The 21508-nt window shown below is 42.3% G+C and overlaps 1 protein-coding gene across 1 annotated transcript in view; it reads right to left on the bottom strand.

The window, feature by feature from the left end:
- Nucleotides 1-21508, bottom strand: part of LOC133951479 (mitochondrial intermediate peptidase-like) — a 42879-nt gene that overhangs the window by 6663 nt on the left and 14708 nt on the right. The window contains exons 14-18 of the mRNA XM_062385431.1: nucleotides 20863-20972; nucleotides 20637-20711; nucleotides 15662-15778; nucleotides 7106-7227; nucleotides 5086-5159 (exon numbers count right to left, since the gene is read on the bottom strand). Of these exons, the coding sequence (XP_062241415.1) occupies nucleotides 5086-5159; nucleotides 7106-7227; nucleotides 15662-15778; nucleotides 20637-20711; nucleotides 20863-20972 (498 nt within the window). The remainder of the gene's footprint in view (nucleotides 1-5085; nucleotides 5160-7105; nucleotides 7228-15661; nucleotides 15779-20636; nucleotides 20712-20862; nucleotides 20973-21508) is intronic.

The following is a 21508-nucleotide window of genomic DNA, read 5'->3' as shown; positions in this document are numbered from 1 at the left end:
GCTGACCCAGCTGAGCGTGCCTGACCCCACCTGCAGGTGGATCACCAACTTCCTGACCGACAGGAAGCAGCGCGTGAGGCTGGGGAAGCTTGTCTCTGACACCCGGACCATCAGCACTGGAGCCCCTCAAGGTTGTGTGCTCTCTCCTCTCCTCTTCTCCCTCTACACCAACAACTGCACCTCCAGCCATCCCTCTGTCAAACTCCTGAAGTTTGCCGACGACACCACCCTTATTGGATTAATTTCCAATGGGGACGAGGCCGCCTACAGAGAGGAAGTTAACAGCCTGGCTTCCTGGTGCAGCCAGAACCACCTGGAGCTGAACGCTTCAAAAACTGTAGAGATGGTGGCAGACTTCAGGAGGAGCCCAGCCCAAACCGCCCCCCTCACCATGTGCGACTCCCCAGTTAAAACAGTGGAGTCATTCAGATTCCTGGGGACGATCATAGCACAGGACCTGAGGTGGACGGAGAACATCACCTCCATCACCAAGAAGGCCCAGCAGAGGATGTTCTTCCTGCGGCAACTGAGGAAATTCAGCATGCCGCGGAAAGTGATGGTTGAGTTCTACACAGCCATCATTGAGTCCATCCTCACCTCATCCATCACCGTTTGGTTCGCTGCCTCCACTGCCAAGGACAAGGGCAGACTGCAGCGGATCATTCGGTCAGCTGAGAAGGTCATCGGCTGTGACCTGCCGGCTCTCCTAGACCTGTTCCACTCCAGGACCAGAAAGAGAGCAGGCAAGATCATCGCTGATCCTTCCCATCCCGGTCACCACCTGTTCCAGAGACTTCCATCTGGGAAAAGGTTCCGGGCCGTCAGGACTAAAACCTTGCGTCACCTGAACAGTTTTTTCCCCATGGCAGTGGGGCTCACAAACAAGCCCCCCCCATCACACTGACTCTGCTGACCCCCCCCCCCCCCCACCCTCGCACATAATTTATAACACTACATTATTGGCACTACCACCAATCTTTGCACCTTAAAACCGAACACAACACATTTACTGTATATATTATTTTTTCGATATTGTTGTTTTTTATATTGATGTTTATATTGCTCTATATTGTTGTTTTTATATTGTTGTTTGTAAAGTGCACCAACCACACCAAGGCAATTTCCTGTATGTGAAAATATACAAGGCAATAAAAAGAATTCTGATTCTGATTCTGATTCTCCAAGAATCAAATGGACCATGACATGGTCTGAGAGTCCCAGTGCAGCCCGGGGGACGGCGTGATAAGCACCGGGCATTTAATAATTTTTTTATATCACGGGTGAGATCAGCTCACCATCTCTTGAATTACACCTTTGAAGTGGCGGTTCTCCAAGCCACACCTAAAGACAGGCCCACAGAACAAGCAGGACAAGAGTGACGACAAACACTGCATTGGGAGGCTCTTTGTTGAGTGCCTTCACAAAATGGAAAGAAAGTTAATGACGATTAAACCCATAACTCAGTGAGCCAACCTTTTAACGCAAGAAAGTTTCCCCCAAACCAACCTGCTTAACGAGTAATGTATTAAAGGTCAATTTATTTATTGTTTTATTTGCAGCAATATCAAAAAGACAATACATCTGTGGTATCTGAATTCACAACTGATTGTTGTGAATTCTAATCTATCAGGGTTTTTTCTGGGGTTTTTGCACAAACAGGATGTTTATGTGGTAATCTTTGAGCCTTTTCTGATTGGATGATTGTTTTCTGAGTGATGCCAGCCAGGCCAACCACAGGTAACGAGCTGACAAAACTGAAATAATTGGATCTATTGGATCAATTAATTGTTGAGGGTTTCCCTCGTAATTTTTTGTCACGTAGCTTGCAAGCTCAGGGACTGCATAAGATGAACTGCTTGGTGATATGTCAATAAAATTAGAAGAAACATTGAGTTTTGGAGGGGCATCTTAAGGGCGTGGCAGTTTCTGAATACAAGTTGTATGCATTTCTGTTTGGATTGACTGCTTTGATGCTTTCATAGTATCTATATAGCCTGTAGACGTGATTTATAATCAAACTAGAAAGACCACACTGCGGTTGTATTTCTTGGCCAACCAGTGCAGTTTCAGTCTACATAGGTTATTTTTGTAGTTGTTTAAATATAGGGACAATTGCTCACACCTTCAGCTTCTACTGTAACATTTTCCCTCAGCTGTAATCATGGAAAGTGCCAGAAACTAGTTTTCAAATTATAAAAATACAAAGACAGAGGGACAAGCTCAAACTGGAATAGGTGAGACTGTTGTAATCCATTTCAGGAACGTAAAGAATCTATTGAACACTGTTCCTTTAATTCAGACGTAAAACTGTTGTGGAGGAACGGGCAAACATTAGGCCATGCTAGTTGTGCGGCCAAGCATTATGCCATGCTAGTTGTGAGAAAGTGTTGGTCTGTTCGTCCACCACTTTGGTCCAAACAAACAAGTCTTACCCCAAACAATTACGGGCTGGATCACCACAACATATAGTATAGTTATCCATGGTCACCAGAGCATATTGACTTCGGTGATCCACTGACTTTCCACTGAGCAATGCCACCATGAGGTTTACATTGGTGTTTTGGAATAGAGCCTGACCGATATATCCATTGATAGTGTACAGTCATGTTTGCATTTAAAAGAACGTTTTAAATTTTTATGTCAAAAAGGTCCAATCTGTTTATGTAAAGAGATCTTTCAAGCTATAGTTAATCATAATTAAGTTTATGGCTAATCTATAAAAAGCAGCCTCAATTATTTGTCTTTGTCGATTTTGTTTACCTCAAAATCATCAGTATCACCATCCGGCCCCAAAGATCCATCTTAATCGTGCAGTTTTAAATGAAATCTCTCGAAACAATAACTCTGAACTTTGGCAAGTTTATGATTCTTTATTTAGCACCATCAACAGGTCAAATGTATAATTTCACAAATACTTTGGTTTGTTTTGTTGTTTTATTTAAATTATATTAACTTCATCACTCAAAGACAACAACAAAGTCCCTCTAGAGCTGTGCAGTATACCTCTTTAAACATTTCCTCACTATCTTCTTCAAAGCTCTGTGGTCATCAAAAAAAAACACCTCTCAGTAAATCAAGGATAAGACATTTGCACTGTGTGAAGCAGTGAAAGATCGTCACATATAATGTCTGCCTTTACCCCGAAGCTATAATTTAGGGTATTTTACAGCTTTACGTCTTATTGATGAAGTTTATGTTATTTTCTCTTTCAGGTCAGGCAGAACCATGCATCAATGTCACAGAATTCCTGAGGGACAGTACGGACCACCCTGCGGTTTATTAGGAACTATGCATGCAGTCATAAGAGGTTTTCAGTCGAGCTGTCTCCAGACCAAGCATTAGCAGGGTCCTTGGACTTGGCTGCCTGGCCCAAGTAGATCCATTTTCTGTGCTCAGCAGCCTGAGCTCTGGGAACAGTCAGCCCCATGAAAGCCCTCTCTGTAGCAGGACCAGAGGTTCAGTTCAGCCAGTCTCTCACCTTTCACTCTCCTTTCCTTTTTACCATTTTTTTCTTCGCTCTTGCCCTCTCTCTCCCTGCCTCGCTAACTCAGTCCTGGTGCAGCTGGTCTGGATTTAATGCTCAGGTTTACATTTCAACGTCTGTGCTGGGAAACATCCAGTAGCGGGCAGCAAGCCATGCAGATAAAGACTGGCCTCTGATTAAACTTAGCTGGGGCTGATCTGGTCCCCAGTGTGCCCTTGTGTCCCCTCTACCACCTCACTGAAAGGGAACTGCACGGAAATGTTACGCACCTCCATTAACTTGAAAGTGTTTTGTTTTAGGAGTTGGATCTGGATTCAGTGTCCTTCCTCTGATATCTCGTGGCCATAATCCTCCTTTAGATATAAAAAGGGCCCTTCTCACTGGCTACAAAACCCTTTTCCGTTCTCCAATATGAATTCAAGATGGTTTCTATGAACCTCTCAAACCCACTGCAAAGAATGGCGAAAAGCGAAATGTTTCAGCACATGCAATGATTTGCTTTTATAACTCTGACTTCAGCGCTCATGATGCTATGGTAAAATATGAGGACACATGTAGCCATCAAAATAGCAAAGAGGCTGAAGGAATCTTCTTTGGAGTTAGTTTAAGCATTTCTCCAGACCAAGACTAGATTTTATTATGATTTTTTTTAGAGAAAGAAATGTTTTTTTTGATGATTATCACATATCATTAACTGTACTATAGGACACTGCCAAAAATACTTCACTGGAACTAACATTTAGCAGTTTCAACGCTATTCTAACTTGATCTGTAGCTTTTATTATAAAATGTAATTCTTTGGACTAACTACTACTTCCACTTTTACAGCCTTGATGCTCATACCATGACTTATGGCAGTCAGAGGGACAATCTGATGGAGGAGGGAGGAGGAGGTGACCCTGAAGGAAAGATTTACAGTAGGTCCCAAAATGTCACCTGGTATTACAACTGCCTCTCATCCTCTCCTCTTTTGTCCTGTCCATACATGCCAAAGTGACTTCTCAAGGAGGGGGAGGAAAGGACGAAGTGACGGGAGGACTAAGTGAGGAGAAAAACCTGAGGAAGTCTATTTTATTTTGCATGACAATCCTAGGTAAAAGATAAACAACAGTTTCTACTGCAAGGATGTAATTTGATTAACTACAGTTTGATGGTTAAAAACCTGGAGAAAAGCTGAAATACGTAGAGAGCCAGATTGTTAAAAGACTAACATTTGATAATTAGTGCATAATGGAAAGTACATCTGTGGTGTGATATCGTTAGTTTTGAATGTATTTAGTTATGAACCAAAGCATTGGACAAATTCAGATTCTGACCTAGTAATGGCATAGATGAAAATACAGCAATCAAAAAATCTTAAGGATCCCTTTCTGAGGACCATGCCATTTTAATTTTTTTTGTTAATCTGTGTGTGACTGGTTGTGCGTCTCTGTTGGCCCTGTGACACGCAGGCGATAGATGCTGGAGAGAGAACTTGGGCCTTGTTGTGTTATTGAGATTAACTAGTGATAAAATTGGTTGCTTCACTGATTTATATAATTAAAAGTATTAGGATTTTGTTAACATTTGGAGAAAAAATATAGTTTGACATGGTACTGCACCTTCCACCATTAGCATGGGCTCCTTGGCTCCTCCATGGGACAGCATCTCCCGACGGTAACGTTCTCCCATGTCCCTGAAAAAAACCGAGAGCGGGTTAAGGACAGACACAAAAGAGAGAAAGAGATAAGGTTACAGACACCTGTACTCTCCCCTATCAGCTCCTCGCACTCTCTCAACCCCTCCACCACTGCTGCTGCAACCACTTGGAGCCCAAGGCCAAGACTCCTAAGCTGTCTGTTTCCAACAGACAAGTGAAACGAAATCTGAGACTGCATGTGGAACTAAAACAATCTCAGAAAAGCAAAGAACAGGAAGACAGAAAGAAAGTGAAGGAGAAGTAAAAGAAAGATGAGAGAAGTAGAGAGTGAGGGCTGCAGGACTCGAGTCAGGAGTGATTTTGTTTTTCAAAACAAGCGTCTTTGTGCTATGTCCCTGGGCAAACACATGTGATAAGGGAGAGTCTGGTAATGTGGGTGCTGGTTGTGTGTCTGTGAATTACAGCAAACACCTCCCAGGTGGTCAGGTGGCAGAGACTTAGACAGTATCCAGGGGAGGCAGCCTGTTAGGAGGCATCTGTCTCAGTGCCCCAAGAGCAAAACAGGTTTCTGTTGCGCATGTACTACAATTATGTAACTCGACTCATGAACACAAGGTTAGAAGTAATTGATGGTCAGAGCTGGATGTTAATAAAATGTCATAATTTAGGAGTACAGGAGCTCAGTGAACCTCATAAAAATGTTTTTCTTATCCATGGAACATTATTAAATTCTAACATCATTGTTAATGCTATCAACTGAAAACAAGCAGCATCAAGTTTGCTCAGGTGTTGATAATTTTTCTCCAAGATTAAAATGTGTTAAAGATAAAATTTCCTACACAGATTCCTCATTTGCTTATTTTATTTTTAACACAATCAATAAAAAAATTCTGTGGACCAAACTGATAGTGGGGCGGAAAGGCACCCAGTACGTAGAAACCATTATTGCAAAATAATTTAAACGTAATAGCAACTCAAGTATCTGCAAATGTTGACAATTGAGATGAATATCTCCCCCATGGCTCTGCTCACTTCCTCCCTACCAATTAATTTTTCCAGCTTTACAGGTCATCCTGTGGTGCTGCATGTCCTTTAAACTTGGCTTCACTTCAGACTTCATTATTAGTTGGTCAGCTTACAACAGGTTATTGATGCCACTTACTTGTAGTGAGAGATGAAGCATATGTAGACATTTAGTTCCTTTTTAGTATTTTCTTTCCTCTAGTATTTTACATAAGTTCTTCATGTAAAGGTGTTTCAGACAATAATTTAGGAATATGTCCGGAAAATTAGGTCTGGGTATTTTCTAGAGTTTTCCTTTCATATATGAAGGAAGTTTATGGACTTAAAAATGTCTGTAACATTCAGGCTGGGTGGCGGCCATGAGGCTGAACGTAATGTATACATTCTGCTGCGGAAAGCAAAGTTACGGTGCATGACATGTGTTTTTCTTTTTTTTCCAGCTGCCCATTCATTCTGGACAGGTCGCTGCCTGGAGGGAACATTATCAGTCAGTCAGTGTCTTGTTGTCCTCCTTGACAAGTCCTGGAGTGATCATTTTGTGATTTATGATAGTTTCTGGGAGTCTTTAAATAGATGGGGCCTTCTGTGATGATATTTAGTTAGTTCTTCACATTCAGACAGACATCTCTTTCAGCAAAACAATTAATTTTCTATTTTCTATTGAACACTCCTGATGCTCCACCAGTGAATCATATATAAGAAAAGTTTAGTTGATTTAGCCAAAGGATAAATTACAAATTAAGTGGTGCAGCTATCGTTAATAACATCATTATATCATACGATTAATATCACTCTTATCATTTTCATCAAATAAGATAAATTTAAAAAACAGTCTGACAGAGCTTAAATATGATGGTTACACAACCGTTCTAAACTGGACCTGAATCTGAATATCATTTCAATATTTTGGTCCAAACCCTTAGGTTGAGTGTCGGCACTGTATCAAGCACACGTTTTACCTGTTTAAAGGATCCTGAACGAAGCACTGTCGCCACACCATTGAGGCCACGGCCCGGGACATGAGGTAAGAGTAATACTTGGCCCCATAGCCAATCAGGTGGCTGAATCTCAGCTGCCATGCCTGAACGATAAATGAAAAAAAAAGAAGAAACCTCAACATTATCACCTTCATTTGAGTGAAAAAACACAGGAGCTTAAAATAATACAGCCATCAACAGGTTGTACTGAATCAGACTGTATGTGACACAACAAGCTCAGAGGAGAGAAGTTATAGCAGAATTCTGGCCCCTGAATAAAGCTATTACACAAAGAGAGCCTGCTATTATCTCCCGTCACTATGAATTAGTTTTGACAAAAGGAAACATATAATGGGTTTAATGTGTGTGAATATGCAGTGTGGAGAACGTCACAGGTTACAAGGCTTGAATTCTGTGGTTCGCAAAATTGATTGAGAGAAGCTGCTCCATGTTGACAGTTAACTATTCCAATAAGAGACTCCATGTATGGCTGTAGACAACTATTAAAGCTGAAAATAAAACTAAAGTTTAACATTGAAAGCATCTCGATTAAGTTTTCCTTTATTACAGCAACTCCACCGATATGGATGGAAAGAAAATGATTAATGTCAACATCTTCTCAGCTGCTTACATTTTTTAAATATAAGTGGAATAAATAAATCTGTCATCAAACAAACCTCTTTAACAAAACATGCTATCTCCTAATTTAAAAGGAAGAAACATGGAAATTCCTAAATGGTAAAAAAGCCCTTTCTTCTCCCCTCTTTTTTCCCCTGTAGTTGCCAGAGGTGGGCCTATCTCTATATCTATAAAGACAAGCTCTTTTTTGATCTTTTTTGAGGGGGACTGTGGGGGAATTCAGCTGGCAAACACTCAAACATTCAGCCTGTTAGAGGAGACAGCAGCTGCAATAGTTTAAAAACCTATAACAAACTGCAGATGCTTTCTTCCATCTTCACATTAAAATAACATGTTACTGACTCAAACACCAAATGCAGGTGAAGTAATTATCTGAATACAAGGATAACGTGTGATTACATATGTGCTCTGTTTGATCACAGATGCACGCATCAGTAGCAATACCAGAAGAAATCCGGGTACATTTTAATTAAGCTTAGATTTGATCTGGACTTAGTTGTGTCACCCTGCAAATTCAAAACTAATATCGAGACAGACTTACAACGCAGCATTTACTGGAACTAATAATTCTTCTTCTTCAGTCTGGTAGAGCAGAGCAATTTTTTTACTTTCATAGGGACTTGCCTAAAGACCCATCCAATATGAATGCAAGACGTTATAATACCTCTCAAGGCCTTTTATCTGTAATGTTTAATTTAACATATTTTAGGATTAAGGGCTCATGGCCATCCTGCTTAAGTTTAAGATGATAAAAAGGACCAGTTAGTTAAGGCAGGGGTTCCAAAACATTTCAGCCCGCGACCCGCAAAGTAACGGTGTCAGAGACTGGCGACCTCCACCAACCTTGGATGTGTTATAATAATAATAATAATAATACATTTTATTTCACAGCGCCTTTCATGTCACTCAAGGACGCTTTACAATTTAAAACAGTAGCAAACAAATAACAAAACAATTAAAATTAAAAGTGCAAGTAAAAACAGCATGGCAACTACAGTGTGAATGCAATCCTGAAAAAGTGGGTTTTGAGAGAGGATTTGAACTGAGGGAAGGAGTCAATGTTTCGGATGTCAGGTGGGAGTGAGTTCCAGAGTTTGGGAGCAGAGCGGCTGAAAGCTCTGCTCCCCATGGTGGTAAGCCGGGCAGAGGGGACAGTTAGATGGATGGAAGAGGAGGATCTGAGGGAGCGGGTGGAGGTGGCAGTGTGAAGGAGGTCAGACAGGTAAGGAGGGGCAAGGTAGTGGATGGCTTTGAAAGTATGAAGAAGAATTTTAAAGTTGATACGGAAGTGAATTGGAAGCCAGTGGAGTTGCTGAAGGATGGGGGTGATGTGGTGGAAAGAGGGGGTGAGGAAGATGATACGGGCAGCTGAGTTCTGGACCAGTTGGAGCTTATGGAGGGATTCTGGGGGAGACCAAAGAGGAGAGAATTACAGTAGTCGATACGGGAGGTGACAAGGCTATGTACAAGAATAGAGGTGGTATGGGGGGTGAGGGAGGGACGGAGGCGATTGATGTTACGGAGATGGAAGTAGGGGGTGCGGGTGGTGATGTTGATATGAGATTTGAAGGAGAGTGAGCCGTCGACGATGACACCCAGACTCTTTACCTGGGGGGAGGGGGAAACTATGGAGCTGTCAATTGAGAGGGAAAAACTGTCAACTTTCAGTAGAGTGGATTTAGTACCGACTAAGAGGATTTCGGTTTTATCACTGTTAAGTTTGAGGAAGTTTGAACCAGGTATGAAGTGCAGAAAGGCAATCTGTCAAGGATGAGGGAGGAAGAATGGAGTTGGGCTTAGTGGAGAGGTAGAGCTGGGTGTCATCCGCGTAGCAATGAAAAAGAATATTGAATTTACGGAAAATAAGGCCAAGGGGAAGGAGGTAAGTAATGAAAAGGAGGGGACCCAGGACAGAGCCCTGGGGAACACCAGGGGAGACAGGGGACGGTTGGGAACGGAAGGATTTGAGTTGGATGAACTGAGTGCGGTCTGAGAGATAGGAGTGGAACCAGTCAAGGGGGATGCCAGTGATGCCGATGGAGGATAATCTGTTGAGGAGGATGGTGTGGGAGATTGTGTCGAAGGCCGCACTCAGGTCAAGGAGGATGAGGATGGATAGTAAACCGGAATCAGCTGCAATAAGGAGGTCGTTGGTGATTTTCAGAAGGGCCGTTTCAGTGCTATGGCGGGGACGGAAACCAGATTGGAACTGTTCATATAAACTGTTTTGAGATAGATGGGAATGGAGTTGAGAAGCAACGGTTTTCTCAAGTATTTTGGAGATGAAAGATAGGTTGGAGATGGGGCAGAGGTTATTAAAGTTGTTGGGATCTGAACCAGGTTTTTTGAGGATTGGGGAGACAGCAGCCGTTTTGAGGGGTGCGGGAAATGAACCAGTAGTGAGAGAGGAGTGGATGATAGCAGCAATTAGAGGGAGCAGTGAGGGGAGGCAGGATATGACCAGGGCAGTAGGTAGGGGATCTAACTGGCATGTGGATGGTGATTTGATTTACAGATGAGATCAGAGATAGCAGAGGGATCAGGGAGATAGAAGGAGGAAAATGGCAGACTGTAGGGGAGAGGTTCAGAGGAGGGGGCAAGTGAGGGAGTGGGGCTCAAGTGCTGGTGAATTTTTTTAACTTTCTGATTAAAAAACTGAAGAAGGGAGTCACATGTGTCCGAAGAGTACAGGTGGGGGGGTAGGAGATCTGGGGGTTGAAGGATTTTGTTGAGGAGTGAAAAGAGTGCCTTGGAGTTGCCATGGTTGGAACAAATAAGACTGGAATAATAAGTGGATTTGGCAGAAGCGATAGAGTCCTTATACTGTAAGATATGATTTTTGTACATGTCATGGTGGACAGTGAGACCAGTCTTTTTGTGGAGACGCTCAAGTTGACGTCCTTTGGACTTGATGGAACGGAGTTCAGGGGTGAACCAAGGGGCAGAATGGGTGAATGAGACAGACCGAGTTTTAACAGGAGCGAGGGAGTTGAGAATGGAAGTGAGCGAGGTATTGTAGTGGAGAACCAGCTCATCAGGGGAGGAGGAGTAGTCCGGGTCCGGTATAGAAGCGATGGTGGAGGATAGGGTTTGAAGATTTATGGCCTTGATATTACGGAATGAGATGAGACGTGGTGGCTTGGTCATGGAGAGGCGGAGTGTGACATTGAATGAAAGGAGGAAGTGGTCAGTGATGGGGAGTGGATCAGCTGTGCAGTTGGAGGGAGTGAGACCAGCGCAACATATTAAGTCCAGTGTGTGACCTTTGATGTGGGTAGGGAAATCAGTGAAAATGCGGTAACCAGAGCTCTCGAGGCAGGATGAGAAGTCACAGGTGAGGGGGAGAGTGGTGTTGTCCAGGTGGATGTTGAAATCGCCAAGCATAATCACATTAGGGGAGAGAGTGGAGAGATGGGCGAGTAGAGCAGCAATGTCATTTAAAAAACTCAGAGTGGGGCCTAGGTGGACGGTAAACGGTGGCCACAATGGTGGGAGTAGGGCCAGGTAGTTTACAGACAATGCACTCAAATGAGCTGGATGCAGGGACAGAGACGGGAATCACTTTCCAAATCTCGCGGTGAATTATCGCGAGTCCTCCGCCGCGACCTGAGCCACGGGGTTGCGAGATGTAAACAAACCCAGGAGGGGTAGCGTCGTTGAGCTGCGAAAAGTCATTTGGCTGCTGCCACGTCTCTGTCAAACAGAAAAAGTCATACTTGCGGTCGGTGAAGTAGTCCTGGACAATATGGCCTTTGCTCGTGAGTGAGCGGATGTTCAGAAGCCCGAAGTTGATGGTGGAGTTGTCATTATGGACAGTAGTGCTAGCCGACCTCGGTAGGCTGGCTAGCAAGCTGGGATCAACCCGGCGGCAGCTGGTGTTTCTCGGAGGGCGACGAGTGGAGGACCAGAAGGATTTTATTGGTTTGGAGTTGTCCGTATGGAAGTTCCGGCAGGAGCCACGGTGAATGTATTTTCGGCGGTGCAGGAGAATGACATCCCGAGGGCGCAGCACCGCAGGCGGAGGCTCAAACAGGTGGGAACGGAGCCGGAGGAGCTCGGCAGCCGAGTACTGGAGAAGACCAGCCACAGGTCGGTGGAATATCGACAATGTATTCCAGGCGAGTGCCGACGAAAGTATAAACTTGGCGGACAACATTTTAACCGAGAAGCCAGATGAGCTTACTAAACACAATAGAACAATAAGAACAGCCGGTGAGTAGCGGCAGCAAGACGCGCCAGCGTGTGTGCAGCGTGCACACACATATAATGTTGCGCACAGCCAGACACAAGCACTATTAGGCCTATGCAAACACGGGCATTAATACAACACAAAAGAACAACAGCCTTACAGCCATGATATTATTTTATAGCAATTTAAGAAATAGAATATAACCAGAATACAGGGACACTCCCTGTATAAACAGCAGGGCTGAGTGAGCATATGCTGTAAATATAAAAAAAGTGCGCAGGTGATGTCTGTGCGCGTCTGTATGCATAACGAGCAGCAGACACCTTATTGCTGCCATTTGCAAAAACTTTAGGGTTATTTATTTTAGCCTAAACATATTAATTTAATTTCTTAAACTCAATAATGAGATAGGATGGCAATATGCATGGAGCAGAGCAAGTCCATTCTCTGCTTTATTTTGGAGACGGCGACTCAGATATCATTCTCCACGTTGAGCTGTGCTCTGTTTTTATTCTTTAAGGATACCAGGGCTCAGAACGTATTTACGCACAAGTCCGACAGCCTTTTTAACCAGTCAGGGTCAATGAGGTGGTCACTGAGCTGGGATTCATGCTGCATCAGAAATATGCGCACCTCGTCCCGCAGTTCATACAGCCGGCTCAGCACATTTCCCTGCAAGAGCAAGTCTGATATTGAGTGGACGTGTTTTTATGTAGTTGACCATTTTTATCGAAATGTCAAGAATATGACTATGCTTTGGTTCAATTGTTTTGCTTGCAAGAGATTCTTTGTGAATAATACAGTGTGTGGAATTTACATGCGGTACATGGAATTTTGACTAATAAATTAAATTAAAAAGCCAATGCATTTCGGTCAATGTGTTCCAGCTCTTCTGCTCTCAACATGTACTGTTTACCTGCGGGCAGCCAAAGCCTGCACATATGTTGCATGTATTATAAGTATTATTTAATTCCGCCAGAAATCCTTCTGTTTTTGTTAATTAATGATTTTGTACTGTGTGTTTTACATGTGTTTGGCGCCCTCTGTTGGTCGCGAGTGGCTTTTGTATTTATCCTCCCGGTTTTCACCAGAATGTTCTAGATCTGGCGGAGACCGGTACGTATCGTTTACAGCGAGACACTAATGTGTAAAGTTTGTAATTTAAGTAATCTGTAAGTTGTTTAAAATGTGTCATGTGTTTCATACGATCATATTAGTCGAGTTCCTTCATTCTTTTATGGTTTATTTTCATTTTTGAGTTAGTTCAGAGTGTAACAGCAAGCTAGCATAAATGTATTAAGTTTGCTAGCTTGCTTGTGTAAGTGCGTAGGTGTCCGTCATTTTGTGTCCTGAAGAATGCCTTCTGAACTGTGTTTTTCTTTTGTTAGGCATGTGACCAAATGATGAATGTTTTCTGTTCTTTTGCTGAACCTCTGAACAGGTATGTTTTGTTGCATAAGACTCGTGTTGATTTTGGAAATATAAGATTTGATTATTTTAATGATGTGTTTGATTGAATGTGAGACATTCAAAGGTAATTGTAAATTATAGTTTTGTTATTTATTTTTAGGAATACTTTGACTAAATTGGAACTTATTATTTCTTATATAGGTCTTTTTGGTTTTATTATACACGAGAATGTTCTAGATCTGGCGGAGACCGGCATGTGACCAAATGATGAATGTTTTCTGTTCTTTTGCTGAACCTCTGAACAGAAATAAAAGTCCAGTGTCAAGAAAAGAACAAGTCCTGGTCATCCATTTTTAGACACAACGCAGAGCAAATCACCACCAGAGAGAGACCGGTTACACATACATGATAAATAAAACTAGAAATAGAAACGAGAAGGCTTATGGCCCCAAAATCCTGTCCTGTATTCTGTATATTCACATGTAGAATCTGTTTTAGAGATTACTGCACATGTAAATATAGTCACTGTGAGCAGGCACTTGCATTCAAAAAAAGAGAGGAACAAACACTTGGTCCTAAAACCAAGAATCACAGATTACAGAAATGTCAACACAGTCAATAGAACATTTTGCTTTCTGCCATTTATTTCCAAATATTATCCTCAACTCAAGGGTGAGCATGGGGTTTGTGTTACTCACAGCTGATCCTCTCTCTCAGTGCGCAGCCGGACCTCATAGCCCTGCTCTATAAACTATACACATGTCAGCGTCACCCTATGTTTATAATCCGTGGCTCTCAGTAACCTATTAACCACTATAACATTTGCTTTACTGTGGAAACTTTTCCTCTGCTGCGTTTCCATGAATCTCATGAATTCCATGATCCTCATCCCCACGCCCACAGCTGTAAAAGTGGGGGAAATGGAGGTTTTTCGTTAATGTGGGACATCAGGTAATGTCAGACACCCCCCTTATCTAGGCAACGGAACACATTTGTGGTCATGTGACCATTATGTTTTCACGCCCTCCCATTCCCCCCTTGCCATGAAGGAGAAGTTGGTGCTGTTGCTGTGGAAAGTATGTTTTTTTTTCAGAATTTTTTTTTTTTTTGCATGTAAAAGTAAATTTTCTGACTTTGAACTTAATCAACTGTTGTGTCAAAACAAATTGATTCAGGTAGAAAAACTTATATTATACATGTTGATGAATGTCCGACATAAAAAACCATGTGATTGATGCTAGCTGAAGATTAGCCTGAATTGCTAAGAGATGTTTTTTCTAAAATGGTGGCTGTGGGGTAAAGTGGGACAAATGCTGTGGGGTAAAGTGAGACAATTTTAGTGTTATATTACATTATATATGTTATATCTTTAATGTCATCAACATTGTAGAAAAACCATCATGCCAAGAAACTATACATCAGGAAGACAACCAGGGGCCAAAAATCCCTAGGTCATGGAAGGAAAGAAGTCCCTAAGAAAAGCTGGGATAGAAATATTGATAAGACAACCCTCAAAAGATTCATAAAGAAAAAAGAGAAAGGGAAAGTAAAATCAGTAGCCTGGGGTGCAGTAGCTGAGGTAAAGAGAATATTCACAGATGAAATGGAGGAGGAGCTTGCCAAACACTTGAAACAACTAACTGACCAGTTCCATGGCCTTGCTCCAGTTAAGTGCCGTCAACTGGCATTTGAATACGCAGAGAAAAACAATATCCCCGTCCCTGCCAATTGGATAGAGAAACAATGTGCAGGTAAGCTAGGGTGTGCAAGAGATCACATGAATCATAATAATCATAAATGTGCTTAATTGACCAATCCCCATGATTCTGTTACTGTCTCACTTTTAAAAACAATCATATTTTCACTGCCCTTTGTCCTGAAGACATTCTGATCATTTCCATTGCTAGAAAACATTCTGAATTAATGAGAAATGGATACATTTTACTGATATAGCATTTTAGCTCGCCTAGAGGGGAGCAAATGTAAAAAATGTCCCATATTAGGCCGCTCTCCCCTATCAGATATTTCCCCCGGGGAGAGGTCTTTCAAAGTATACCTCTGCTTTGTTATTTTAGCAGGGCTTAAAAAAAAAGACTAATCCCTTAAATTCTGCTGAGCCAGGGTAAAAGGTATAAAAGCATAGGGAAAGAAAAGTAGGAGAGTAGAGCGCTAAAGAAGATCAAATGGGTAGTGAAACGAGAGTCATCATGGAATCATGAGCAGAACTTTCCCCAAATCATCAACAACCTCGAACTCTCAAACTGATCTAATGATATAAGAATTATGAGCAGCTTCTTTACCGTATTGGGAGTATAAGGCAAGCCATAGAATTTCTCCTGCATATCTTTCAGGATATCCGTGGTGGAGCAGTTTTGGGGTTTGCTGTGATAGATCTGGTCCAAGACTGCGTAGAAAATCTGTCCAGTAAGAAAAACAACACAAATCACACTTGCTACTGAATCAGTCCTGCAAATACAGTATATGTTTAACTAAACAAAGATGAAGAGGGAAACAAAATTAGCGACAGCAGTATTGTAATAAAATTATAAAATGCTCATTGCTTTATTTAACCTCTATAATGAATTTAAGAACAATTAATTGGTTGTGGTTTCATAAGCACTAAAAAGAAAAAGTTTGTTTAACCTCTTCAACTACTAGCTGCTGTTAAATGTTTATGTTAAGTAATGTTTCTGCATCCTTCATCCTTAAAGCTCTGGAGGCTCTTGACCTTAAAGGAATGTTCATTATGAAAACATTGAATCTTCTGCTTTCTGTCATGACTTTAAGAGACATTGAAGCTGAAGCTCAAACAATGCTCTTTTCCTCAGTGAATAGGTTATATCTGTAATGTAATGCATTTATCACCTCATTTCCTAGCCATATTCACAGCTTTTAAGGAGAGACCTGAGTTTTCAAAAATAATATTTAAGGCTCATTTATGCTGCTTGTATGAAAAGTGATTATTTTCTTCCATTTCTATCTATGTAACCATCACTGCCTTCATACGTTGATGAGTCCTTTTAGTGGGGCAGATAATAGAAAAATCGTGCCAAATGTGATACAAGCACCAAATTTGGCATGGTGGTTCCCAAGGGTCAACTTAACAAATCTGCCTGACGTGCCATTCAAAATTCCAACTTGGCGGCCATTTTTCAAGATGGACGCCGAATGCGTCTGCCGAGAATGGTTTTGCTTAAAGATATGCATGTACTTGTTGGATTTGAATGATCTTGGTGTTGATCTCTATGTTTTCTTGCATGTTGAATCTAATTGTTTTACTTTCACTAGCATTAAAATACTGTAAATGGTAGAAAATGACCACTTTATATAAAATAACAACATAACACATCAAATAATACTCCTAATACTTTATTTACACATTAAATATACACATTTTGCATTATTGTACTTTGGATTCATTTGAAACATGTTATTCAACAAAATCGAAAATATGAACAAAAACCCTTAATACTGTAAAAATCGTCCTTCCATAGCAAACTATTACAGTGGCCCACTCACTGGCACCAACTTTCACTGCTGTATATGTATCAATGCAGCTGACATAGACAGCTGCAGAGTGCAGTGCAGGTGAGCCCTGAACGAAAGCATTTGCATCTCCGGTTGCAGCCTTTCTTGCAGGAACACTGGGTCAGTTCCGGTCAGCTGGCTGCAATAGGTGGAAACGTTGTCCAACAGATCTGCCATATGTTTCCGTTCTGATTCCATCCCCAGTCAGCAGGACTGACAACTTCTGGATTGGTTACTGTTGCTTGACCCCATATGATACCAGCCTTGTAAGCAGCGCATTTTGCGTGTTCCATGAGGGCTGCACTGGTTGGTGGGATAGCATCATAGGACCTCTGCTTATGGGCAAAGAGATTCAGCCTTGCCTCGTCAACACCGGTGGCTGGACTTGATCTGTCATACATGACGACAACAAAGTTCTCCAGCTTCTGCAGGTCATCTTCAGAAACGTCTGTTGGACAGTTGCTGAGTTTTGTAAAGGTTTCAGAAACCTCATCACAGACTTCCCAAGTCAGCCATGCAGATTTCTTTCCCTTCCCATGGAAAGACGAGACCACGTCACAGCCCGTGAATGCATGGAAATACAGGATCCCACTGGCTTTCTCAGGTCCTATTGCAGAAACAACCTCATGGACTGGTATCCATCGAGCATTGGCACATTTTTTGAAGACCAAGCCTCTCCAGGGATGGCAGCTTAGATGACAAGTGACTTGCTATCCTCTGCAGTTGCATCTCTTCCATGTACAAATATACGAGTATCAGCTTTTTCATGACAGCATGGGGCCACAGCATCGAGGGATTTGTTTGTGTTGCTGATGACATCTTCTCCTTTTGTCACAATGACCATACTTGTTGTTCCAGCCTGACATTTATCTGCGAGAAAGTTGAAGAGCTCAGTTTTGTTGTTTTCATCCCGCAGAAAGCTTCTCCAGTTTGTTGGGATCCTGTTGGTACCAGTCACTCTTCTTCTGATCCCCTGACTTCTTTTTTACCTGGTTTCAGATTTCAAACTAGACTTCTTGTACACATCAAAGACTTTTGGAAGGATGTCTTCTTTTGCATAGTCATCGAAAGTCTTTGGGCTGCGTGGAGGCAGGGAATTGATGAGCGCTGATCCATCAATGATGATGGTGTCTCCCTCTGGTTCGCTGTCAGGCAATGTTACCAGTGCCTGAATAATTTCAGTTAGCTATGACTTCTGGCACATACGAAGCCTGCCATTGTCACTGAGAGATGCAGGTGCTGACTGGTTCTCATACTTGAAGAATTCTTGCAAGTCACACTGTCTGTTTTGGAAGGAGATGAAGAGCCGGGAGAACAAGTGACAGTCATCTTTAAGCACTTTCTCCTTGGAGCTGCTGGCTACCTGCTCATGCTTGAAGAAAGAAGCCTTGTTATTCTTGATTGGCTGATAGAATGTGCATTCTTCTTCATTCTCCAAGGCCTCCATAAATGACTGGAACTTCTCCTTGCCTCTCTCGTGATGACTACCAACCAGTTCAGCTTGATCTGGATCTGCAATGTTCTTTGTGTCCAGCACCAGCAAATCAGCAGACTCTTCTTGGAAAGGGTTGCCCATCTCTTTTATCACTCTGAACAGTGCCTCCACCCTGTCAAGGAAAGATGTCTGGGCACTTAAGGTCTGTTCATGGTGTTTGGTGCTGATGGTTGCGTCTTTCACTCCAGAAATAGCCTCATATGCACCAACTAGATGGCTCACTTCAGGTCCAGCCAACATCCATCTCCGAATCTAGTCCAATGGCTCCTCAATCACCCTTGATGGCTGCGTTGTTCTGTTCATGGGCTTGGTCAATGGCCATGGCAGAGAAGTCACTTCTGGACTTGTGGACAACCAAGTTTCCTTTGTGAAACTCTCTGACTACATCTTGATGCTGTTTCTCAAGAGACATCATGTCTCTCAAATGAACTGGCAGCCACCAAGCATGATTTACATTGTTATTTGCGAAGAAGTAGGGGATCAGTTCTGAGAGTGCTTCGAGGTACAGGTCGAAGTTTCCTTCCCTGAAGGAGCGTATCAACAGGAGCACGACCAGCTCCATGTCCAAAACCAGATCCCAGAACTGGAATTGTGGACTCTGAGGTCTCCGCTGAACACACATCAAGCCTCTGTGGGTCCATCGGTACCGCATTCGCAGCATAAAATTGAGGAATATTCTTCCCTAGGAGGGTGTATCCATCCTAGGGAAGAATGGTAAATTTGCAAGTGGAGATGTTAGGGATTCGCTCTTCTCTGTTTGACAGAGGCAACACTTGGTCCAGTTGGTCTGCCATGATGCAGTCTCACATTTGGTGTTCTGATGACCAGGGCAGAAGGTTTATCCTTTAATAGTTAACAGGTTCGTAGGGTAGGTTAAGCAACATTTGGGACACTAAGTATGAGATGCACTCCTCCTTAGCTGACATTAAGATTAAAATGCATTTATTAGTCCCAAACACATGCACAGACATGCAAAGGCACACTCAGGCAGGTAGGGAAATTTTATCTCTGCTTTTGACCCATCTGGTGCAGGACACATAGGGCAGTGAGCGACCATGTACGGCGCTCGGGGAGCAGATGTTGGGGGAGTAAGGTGCCTTGCTCAGGGGAACTAGACAGGGTAGGGAGAATCCTCTTGGATTTTTGGATAGATCAATCCAGGTTCGTCTTTTGTTGTCTCTCCTAGGAGTCGAACCAGAGACGAACCAGAGACCTTCTCTGCCCATAGTCCAAGTTTCTGCCACTAGACCCCCGCCTCTCTGAACCCCATGCTGAGTTTCAGAGCAGTAATTGTCACCTGTGTGCCATGGTAGTGCCAACAATCACTCCTTTAGAAAGGAGGCTTCCTTTCTAAAGGAGTTATCATCATAAAAAGGAGGCTTCCTTTCTAAAGAAGGCTTCATGTATCATCATAAAAAATAGCAAAACGCTCATCAGGCAAGCGAAAATGCAGAAAAAGAATGATCTCAAAAGCCAAAAAGTGCAAAGTTATTCACTTGTGTTTTTTGAAAGAAGAAAAATTTGTATCAGCATGCAGGAAAACATAGAAATCGACACCAAGATCATTGAAATCCATCAAGTACATCCATTTCTATGAGCGAAACAATTTTCGACAGACGCATTTGGCGTCCATCTGAAAAATGGCCGCCATCTTGGATTTTTTGATGGCACGTCAGGCAGATTTGTTAAGTTGACCCTTGGGAACCACCATGCCAAATTTGGTGCTTGTATCACATTTTGCACAATTTCAGTGAAAAATTGCTGTAATCTGCCCTACTATTTACGTACGTGTGATTGTTAAGCAATACATCCATTAGTGGGCAGCACAGAGTCAAGAGTTTCTGACAAGAAAAAACATGGTGGTGATGGAGGAAGTTGAGATAATGTATCTCTTAAAAAAGAGAAGAAAGTGACCCCATTGTAAACTGCAGTCATCTGTGAGGCCATTCAATAGATTGTGACACGTGCACTGTGAGTTCTTTGATTAAATGTCTTCCTTGTGTCTAAGGGTTGTCTCTCTATTGACTACACTGCCTACCTAGGATTTATCTAGGTACTGTTCCGCTCCATCTGTGTTCTTCGTATCAATAAGCTTCACAAGAGGGGTCCATACATTTTCGCATCTAACATTGAGCATAAATGAGCCTTAACAGTGAAAGGTCGAGGCCGAATCCTCTGGATTGTCATTAAAAAAAAGTTTCACGAACTATCTGACCGGATTTTTACAGTAATGAGTGTAGGATTAGGCGTACCTGCAGCTGGGTGTCTGCAGCTCCGCATACCTTCTTTGACTCACACAGTCGAGCCACCATACTCTGCGGTAGAGGCTATAGAGCGATCAAAAATTCAAGTCAACATTATTAGATTATAATACGTATATATAAAATGACTTGAAATGGACATAGTTGACAAAAAAGCCATCGAGTAACACAAATCTTTCTTCTTATGGATCTCAATTTTGAGGGTTTAGTTTAGTACCTGTCCAGTTTCATAATGGCGTGCAAACTGGCTGATGACTCGATAGTCAGTTGCAAAGTACTCCATGAGGATGGATGGGACTTCTGCAAAGTCTGTTGCACATCTGGTTCCTGGAGGTGAGACAACAAAGGAAAAAAAATAAATAAGGGAAGGTATGGCTTAGTTCAGTCTTCCTATGTTTGGGTTGATACTGAACTACACGTAGCACTCACTCTGTGCCTTGGCAGGCTGCTTAACAAGATAGTGCAACAATACAAAACTCTCAATATCTGTGGTGTAATGACAAAAATCTGTTTTTTTATTTTCCCAAAAATGAACACCCACACAACTAGGTGAATTTATGCCAAATTTGAAATCAGGCAAAATTGTGTTTTGTAAGGTCACAGTGACCTTGACATTTTACACCAAATCCTGAAAATTTCATCCATGAGTTCTACTGAACATTTGTATAAAATTTGAAGACAATCCTTCAGGGTATTCTTGAGGTATCGTGTTCACATGAATGGGACAGACAACCAAAACAAATGCCTCTGGCTGTCATTGGCATGGAGTCATAACTACAGCATTAAGTTAACTGTAACGAAACTGTTGTGAGCGACATGTCTAAACTGGCATAAACATGGTTGCCACTGAAGAAACAAGATCT

The sequence above is a fragment of the Platichthys flesus genome, chromosome 4 (genome assembly GCF_949316205.1).
Source record: "Platichthys flesus chromosome 4, fPlaFle2.1, whole genome shotgun sequence".
Lineage (NCBI taxonomy): Eukaryota > Metazoa > Chordata > Actinopteri > Pleuronectiformes > Pleuronectidae > Platichthys > Platichthys flesus.
The sequence above is the reverse complement of the archived record's forward strand: the minus strand, read 5'-3'. Positions and strand labels throughout refer to the sequence as shown.